Source organism: Solanum dulcamara, chromosome 10 (genome assembly GCF_947179165.1).
Source record: "Solanum dulcamara chromosome 10, daSolDulc1.2, whole genome shotgun sequence".
Classification (NCBI taxonomy): domain Eukaryota; kingdom Viridiplantae; phylum Streptophyta; class Magnoliopsida; order Solanales; family Solanaceae; genus Solanum; species Solanum dulcamara.
Window position 1 is genome coordinate 73147643 of NC_077246.1, and position 8902 is coordinate 73156544.

The 8902-nt window shown below is 35.8% G+C and overlaps 1 protein-coding gene across 2 annotated transcripts; it reads left to right on the plus strand.

Annotated features, from left to right (window-relative positions):
* The first annotated feature begins 622 nt into the window (after window positions 1–622).
* LOC129870327 (pentatricopeptide repeat-containing protein At2g41720) lies at window positions 623–8902 on the plus strand. 2 transcript variants are annotated; one of them, XM_055945061.1, is made up of 10 exons: window positions 623–1104; window positions 1989–2161; window positions 2781–2886; window positions 3857–4966; window positions 5039–5144; window positions 5226–5430; window positions 6256–6388; window positions 6543–6647; window positions 7880–8000; window positions 8337–8902. In XM_055945061.1, the coding sequence occupies exons 1-10, from the start codon at window positions 712–714 to the stop codon at window positions 8390–8392; spliced, it is 2508 nt and encodes an 835-aa protein (XP_055801036.1). In that variant the 5' UTR covers window positions 623–711; the 3' UTR covers window positions 8393–8902. The 2 variants fall into 2 exon arrangements, with proteins under 2 accessions (XP_055801036.1, XP_055801038.1); XM_055945063.1 differs by having other exon boundaries at window positions 3857–4930.

Below are 8902 nucleotides of genomic sequence, written 5' to 3' on the forward strand. Positions count from 1 at the left end.
TACTTTAGTTTCCACTTCACGGAATGCTACATAATACTCCCTCCGTCCATTTTTGACTTGATATACTCTATAAAAAATAATTAATAAAATAGTACTAATATTACTATATTATTCTTGATTATTATAAGTAATCTAAATGTCGAAAAATGAATACTACTTACGTAATAATAAAGTTAAAATAAGTAGTAAATTATCTATCGATTTTTCAAAGTCGATAAGTAAAAATAAGCATCTAATTTTAGTACAACAGACAAGTAAAAGTGTACATGCATAGTATGTACTATATAACACTACCAGTAATAGTTTTTTTTCTGTTTTGTTACTAAAATCCGACAAAATCCGAATTTATAATTTATATGACCATCTTAAAGGGGCGAAGCTCCAAACATGGTTGTTTTTATTTTGAATGTTCGAATCGGATATCTCTGATTAACAAATTTGAAATAGTTTAATATAAATATTAGAGATAAATGTCAAAAACACACCTAAACTATACTCTTTTTTGAGTTTCATACTTAAACTATTAGGAGCGTAAGTTTCATATCTAAACTATTATTTGTTGGTTTGATAAACTCACACTTTTGACACTTGTGTCTAAATACTGTTTCTAAGTTACAAAATAGTGACAAATTGATACTTTTCACTCAAATTCTTTCAACAAAGGTTTATCCTCAAAGAACACAAACTCCCCAAACCCTGAAGATTTCTTCCATGGCTACCACCATACAAAACTCCCATATCTCCACATTCACTCAACACCCAAATCCCAAATTCAAAACCCATTTCAGAACATCTATTATAATCTCCCAAAAACAGCGAAAACCCAAGAACGACAACAAGACTGCTTTTGAGGAGAAGAAGAATGCTTCTGTTGATTATGACAAAGGGATACATAAAGTAACTGTGAGAATTGATGGATTCAGGAAATCTGATTTGCCTAAACACCAACGTTTACGAGTTGAAGGAGATAGGTTTCAGAAAGATTGGGGTGTTTCTGAAGTGGTGGAGAAGATTATGAAGATTAATCATTGGGATGATATTGAAGGTGTTTTGAATTGTTGGGCTGGACGTTTTGCAAGAAGGAATTTTCCCATTCTTGTAAAGGTGACTTTTTTACAAAAATAGTTTTTTGGGTGTTCCTAAAGATTGATATGAAATGAGCTCGAATACACGAAATAGGGATTCATATAGCCGACTCCAACTTGTCTGAGACTGAGACGCAGTTGTCGTTGTGGGGTGTTTTAAAAGATCAATTATTTAGTAGGAATAAATGGATATGAGGGAATGGATATAAAGGATACGTATAACTGACCTTGAATCGTTTTAGATAATGTTTTACTGTAATTGATTCCCAAAGCTTTATTTTTCCTTTGAAAAACGTCATCTTGCTATATGTAAGTTTTCAGGGGGGTATGCTTATTTAGGGGCAGAGACAGAGGAGTGCAAGGGGGTTAAATTGAACCTCCTTTGTTGAAAAATTAGACTATGTAAGTGAAAGGGGGATGTGATTTTTTTGGCATATATATAAGTTGTTAAATCCCCTTGGCATATGACTTTTTTTTTGAAATCCCCTTATTTGAGTTCCTAGCTCCGCCACTATGTTTATGTGCCAGCAATAGTGTTCTAGTGCTGTTTGGAAAAAGACTACTCCTTTGGACTAGCACACTGAAAGAGTATTTACTAGGAATACATGTGTATGATTAGAATGGAATGGACACCGGATATAAAGGATTCATATAACTGACACAAATTCATTTTAGACGATGTTTAAGAGAATCATAAACATTTCATGTAATTGATTCTTAAAAGACTTTATTTTTTCTTTGAAAAATGTCACCTTGCTATATGTACGTTTCAGGTGATGTGTCTTTTTGGCAATTGTAGTGTTCTGTTGGTTCTGTTTGGAAAAGATTACTCCTTTGTACAAGCATACTGAAAGAGTAGGCTCATTGAAAGTTTAATAATTTCTTTGTTATATCGTGATGTAGGAAATAACTCAAACAGGTTCAATTGAACATAGCATCCATGTTTTCAATTGGATGAAAAATCAGAAGAATTATTGTTCAAGAAGGGATATCTACAACATGATGATCAGATTACATGCTAGACATAATCGGGTTGATCAGGCACGTGGCTTGTTTTTTGAGATGCAAAAGTGGAGGTACTCTTATTCCTTTTAACTTTCAACAAATTTTTCTTTGTTTCATTGGTAATCCAAATTGACATGATTAAGACTTTGTCATAAGTAATGTAAATGAAGATTTCTCGCAAGTTTGTGTTAGTGCTATGGTTAAGAAATGTGGCAACTCCATAACAAGAAGCCAGGGTACAACCTATATTGTGATGGCAGTTATGGTTTAGTTGTTAATGGTATCATATAGTTTTTTCCCAAACAATGAATTACTCTTTTTTCCCCCCGAATTGTAAGAGGTTTCTTGTAGATAAATGCCTTCTTGTTATCTGCAATGCGTTGTTTGGCAGTTAGAATAGATAAAAACTGCAAATATATATATATATATATAAATATGATAAATCTTTTTCTTTTTTGTAATTTACGAAGTATGAGGTCTTTTTCTGATATTTGTTGAGTTCAATAAGTTAGTTGCTCTAATTAATTTGATTTGTGCTTCTACTCCATCTATTTACATGAATTTGTACTTTCTAATCATGTATGTCAGGCACTTTTTTTTTTATCGATATCGTGTATGTCAGATTCATTGCATGTCCTTTATTTTTGTGTTTTTGGTTATACATGTTCACGATGCCTGTTATTTTGGTAGGTGCCAACCTAATGTTGAGACCTACAATGCCCTTATCAGTGCACATGGTAAAGCTGGTCAATGGCGTTGGGCAAAGAATATAATGGAAGACATGCTCCGTGCTTCTGTGTGTATTTACTCCTCTTTATTACGATATCTGTGCGTATTGATGTGAGTTCTTTCCTTTTATTCTTTTTCAGTTTGTTTTGACATTTAGATAAATACTAACTCTTCTTGCGTTAGTTCTATTGGTTGATTTAATAAGGCTTTCCTTGAAAAAATGTTCTTTTTCCATGTTTTAGCTTTTCTTAGATACCCCTTTTTAACTTGCTCCAACTTGATTTTCCAATAAGCTCTTTTGAATTTTGATCAAAATTTCTGGCTTTGGTTGTTTTTTCAACTTTCATGGATGTACAGTGATTGGGACAGCTAATTTGTGGAATATCCATATATCGATTATATTTTCCCTTTCTTGGTGGTTTTCCTCTGATGTCTCCACGTCGGCCATAATAGAACAAATAGGTGAAGCAGTCAATAGCAGTCTGTTCTCGCCTATCGATAGATAGTACTAGTAGGGTGCTTCCAAGCTCAAACTTTTCACTCACTAAGCCTTCAAAAGTTCAATATGGTTGGACCTTGGTGTATTCTCGCATTATTCATTTTCAAAGCTTAATCCTTCCAAGCGTTCTAGCTTTCCAGACATAGTTGGCCACAATTTCAGCTTGATATCCGGACGAATACCGTTTTGCAATGCTTCTACTCTGATAACTGATAAGGTGCTGTTGGATGTTACTGGTTGGGAATAAGCTATCAGAGCCATTCAGCATCTAAGCCATAAAGTACACCCAATTGCCCTTTGGGTTATGAAAATGTTCATATGTCTCAGTCCTTCTGCTTGCTCAATTACTGTATAGAACTAATTTGCTAGGTGTAACTGCATGTATGTACCAAATTGATTTTAGCAGTGGCCAACGGTGTTTATTTGTTTTGTATTTTCAGTTTTCACTTTTTGTTGTTTTGGATCTCTTTGCCCTTGTGTGCTCATGTTCTTATGTGACATATTTATCTGAAGAAACTTGCTTGTGGAATTGCTGCAGATTCCACCAAATCGATCAACGTACAACAACTTGATCAATGCATGTGGATCTAGTGGAAATTGGAGAGAGGCTCTTAAAGTTTGCAAGGAAATGACTGAAAATGGAGTTGGACCTGACCTGGTGACTCATAATATTGTGTTATCTGCCTATAAAAATGGTTCCCAGTATGCAAAAGCCCTTTCCTATTTCGAACTAATGAAGGGAACTAAAATCCGTCCTGACACTACGACCCTTAATATTGTGATACACTGTCTTGTAAAGCTTGGACAATATCAGAAAGCTGTTGAGATATTTAATTCAATGAGAGAGAAAAGAGCTGAATGTATTCCTGACATAGTCACATTTACCACTATCATGCACATGTATTCTGTTTCTGGTCAGATAAAAAACTGCGAGGCTGTTTTTAATACAATGCTTGCAGAAGGTCTGAAACCTAATATTGTTTCATATAATACCTTAGTTGGTGCTTATGCTTCACATGGGATGGCTCAGGAAGCTTTGTCAATCTTTGATAAGATGAAAAATAATGGCATCCGCCCTGATATTGTGTCCTATACCTCTTTACTCAATGCTTATGGGAGATCAGAACAGCCTGAAAGGGCCATGGAAACATTTGAACGGATGAAAAGGAACAATTTGAAACCAAATTTGGTTAGCTATAATGTACTGATTGATGCTTATGGATCTAATGGTCTTCTGGACAAGGCTGTCCAAGTGCTCCGTGAAATGGAACATGATGGCTTACAGCCCAATGTTGTTACTATTTCTACCTTATTGGCTGCAAGCGGCCGTTGTTGTCAGAAAGTGAACATTGATTCCATCTTAATTGCTGCCAAAATGCGGGGAATTGAGTTGAATACAGTCGCCTATAACTCCGCTCTTGGGAGTTATCTGAATGTTGGCGAATATGAAAAGGCGATGACCCTATACAAGTCGATGAGGAAAAAGAAAGTTATGCCTGATTCTGTAACATATAATGTGTTGATAAGTGGTTGTTGTAGAATGTCAAACTATTCGGAGGCACTTGAATTTCTTGATGAGATGATAGCACTGAAGATCCCTTTGACGAAGGAGGTCTGTTCCTCTGCAATATGCGCTTACACTAATCTGGCAAGTACTTGAACTCAACTTTCTTTTAAGTAAAAAAACAAAAACTGACCAGGCTCCCTACCTCATTCTCAGGGTCAACTTGCCAAGGCAGAATCTATGTTTTCGATGATGAAAATGGAAGGCTTTCAGCCTGATGTCATTGCGTATACAACAATGCTAAATGCATATAGTATTGGAGGTAGATTTTCCTGTACATTCCATAGGGATATGTTGGCTGCATGTCCTGACCCATATAACTAGGAACAAATTTATTTTGCAGAGAATTGGGAGAAAGCTTTTGAAGTATTTCAAGAAATGGAATTGAATGGTGTTCTCCCTGATGCTATTGCTTGTTCAGCTCTCATGAGGTCTTTTAATAGAGGATGCCAACCTGACAAAGTTTTGCTTGTGGCGGATTTTATGAGAGAGAGAAATATCCCTTTCACCGAGGCTGTTTTGTTTGAATTGGTCTCAGCCAGCAGCATGTAAGTCCTCATTTAAAAATATGCATGTTCCTGCATATGCAGAGGGGTTGCATATATACAGAAAGTTAACATTTGGAATTTGTGCATCTGCATAGTAGTATTTCCTAGGATTAATGGAAGAAGTTGCTATTTTTGGCTATTAAGTGATTGCATTGGTATAATTATCAAACAATTGATCAAGCATTACACTCAAAATCATGTAAATTGAATATGTTGACATCTTGTGTATGAAATAAAGTGACATCTTGACATCTTTTCAATAAGTATTACAGACCTTTATAAAAAACAATTCAATAGACCGCATAAAGCTCTTTTCTGTTCAAACTCTCATTTTCCTGTTTCATTTCTAGGACATACTTGTAGTTATTGTCCGTGTAGTCAAAGGCGTGCTTAAGCCTTGAAGCGAGGCGCAAAACATGTTGAGCGCTTTGCGTCGCTTAATGTGTTCTTTGGTGTTGTCATCAAGGCTCTAAGACGTGCTTTTCCTTGCCAATGAGCATCTCTTGAAGAGGCGACACTAAATAATTGATGTTTTGCTTTATCGTAATCTTTTTTCAATTTCTTTCTTCATATATTTGCTATTCTTGTTTTATTATTATTAGTCTTGGACAAAAGTTATTTGTATTTTTTCTCCATTTGCACTTTTTTCCCGTTAAAGCCCACGTCATTTGCGCGTTGCGCTTAATGCCCCAACGGACCTTAGAGCTTTTTGTGCTTTTCTCTTTTGATATTGCTAGTTGTTGTCCATGCCCAGTAGCTCCAATTATTAGACTCTATTCTGGTGTATCATTACTCGATAATGATAAATCTAACACTTTTTTGAAGATTACGAGATTGGAGGATGATTACAGAAATTATTACAACAATGGAGGATTCACTCCCTTATGTGTCTGTTGGAATGCTAAACCAGCTTCTGCATAGTATTGGCAAATCTGGAAGGACTGAAACCATGATAAAAGTAAGTGAAATTTTCAGTAACTTTATGTTCAGTTGAAATGTTGATTCAACGCGGTGTCGTCAAGCCTTGTACTTTCTTTCAGTAAGATTCATTTTCAACCTTGCATTTTAAGGCAATATCTGACACATTTCCTCCACTTTTCTCACTTATGCAGTTTTTCTACAAGGTAGTCACATCATGTGCAGAAGTAAACTTAACAACCTATTCAGTTCTGCTGAAAAATCTTTTGGCTGCTGGAAATTGGAGGAAATATATTGAGGTAATACCTTTAGAACTTCTGGCAAATATTTTCGTTTATTTAAGACAAACGATCCTTTTGTTGTGGCCTTAGAGTGTTCTTTGCTTCTCTTTTTTGCATAATTCGTAGTGGCTCTAAAAGTCTAAATCTTCAAACATAGTAAAACTAGTACTCCCTTTTTTTCCATTTGTTTGTCTGGTTTTGACTTGACACGGAGTCTAAGAGAGTAAAAATGACTTTTGAATCTTGTGGTGCTGAACTAAAGATACGTAGAATGTACCAAGATGCCCTTTAATCTTGTGGTCTTGAACATGCCATGTGGAAAGTTAGAATTAAAGAGTTGCCAAAAAGGGAAAGAGACATTCTTTTTTGAAATGGGCTAAAAAGGAAAGTAAGACAAACAAATTGAAATAGAGGGAGTGTAGTTCTACATTGTGAGTTTTACATAATACCCGATACATTAGCTTGTTCTCCTCTCACTCTTTCTTTCTCTGAGGTAATCTAGAGAAAGACTGCTCGAAACAAACACATTTCTTAGAAGTCTATTAATGTGTATTACTTGCTTAGCTACTGTCAGCACGACTAGTAATACAGTGATGTAGAATATTGTATTTTAAAGGACAGACTCTACTTCTGGCACCAAAAAAAGGGCAGCCTGGTGCACTAAGCTCCTGCAATAGGCGGGGTTTGGGGAAGGACCGGACCACAAGATTTCTATTGTATGTAGCCTAACCCTGCATTTCTGCAAGAGGCTGTTTCCATAGTTCAAACCGGTGACCTCTTGATCACGTGACAACAACTTTACCAGTTACTCCAAGATCCCCCTTCACTCTACTTCTGGTACCGTCATCTTTAATTTCCCAGATGAATGGTTATCCAACAAAGTGAGACTTGCTATATTTGTACGAGTAGAGAAAATGAAAATAGAAATTTGTTGATTTGCTATACATTTAAACAGAGAGGCCTTGAACCCACCGAGTGCTAAACTCTGACGATATTACCTTACCTTTCTTTCACAAAAAAAGAAAGGAAAAATGGTAGTGAAAAATGCTGAATTCCCAGACCTATGAGATACTAGCAATTGCAGAGGAATTAGAAGCACACTTAATATGCAAGAACTGGTCTCACCGAAATTCAGAAAATTCTGTCTTTCTATGCTTGCTAATATCCATCTTCGTATTGGTTTGAAAACCCTTGTGTTCGATCTTTTCTAACATTGATCGGTAAACCAATTTGGTGAATTTCTGATGCAGGCTTTGGAGTGGATGGAGGATGGACAACTTCAACCATCAAGTAATATGTATGACGATATACTCTTCTTTGCTCAACGTAGTGGAGGGACCGAGAATGCTGCTGTTATTAGACAAAGAGTTGGTAAGCTTGGTTTGGAACACTTGTTAATATTCACTTCCCTTGAGATTACCTGTTTCGGATGATAGTAATTACAAGAACATCTTTGAAGATTAAAGGCTTAGTACCTAGATAGCCCCTTAAACTTGATATGTTTGGTAATATAGACGCTCAAACATAGTCAGTGACCAAATAGACACTTGTCAACCTAAAGTGTTCACACTTCTGTCAAGTTCAAGTGTCTATTTGGTGACTAACTAAGTCTATGTCGAGTTTAAGGGGCTATCTAGGTATTTGACCAAGATTAAATCTCTCAAAACTTACAAAATTGATCGCCCTTATTTTCTTTTCATTTGACAGAATCCTTAAGAAAGAAATCGGGACATGAAACAACAAATGAGCTTCTTTGGAGATAATCCTTGCCATTTTACCAATGCCTCGAGCTGCTTGGGCATATTTGTTATCGACCTGCTGCAGTTTCAATCAATTCCTTCATTGGATTTACTGATTTGGTTAATCCGATGGAAAACGATCATGGCTTTTGTAGTCATCTTTGTTTCTGTTCGTTGTCTTTTGAACTCCTATGTGCAAGCTTACTGCCCTTCATCGACTAGTTACAACAAGATACAATCGATGAGCCAATATGCAGAGCAAATATTGTAGATGAAGCACAAACACAGTAGCCTCCCTGCATTTGGACCATTCACCAGGGATGGCATATCATTGAGACAGCCTCAATATTTTATCTACTTGTATTATTTTTCAATGTATCTTCAACTTTCTGAAAAATACATGTAAATTTAGTTAATTCTATAGATACAATGTAAATCATCAATAATGTCAATTGTAGTGATGCTCAGAAGAAACTCTGCTTGTAAAGTCTTAAGACATAAATGTGTTTATAATGAGAATAGTTGATTTTTTCA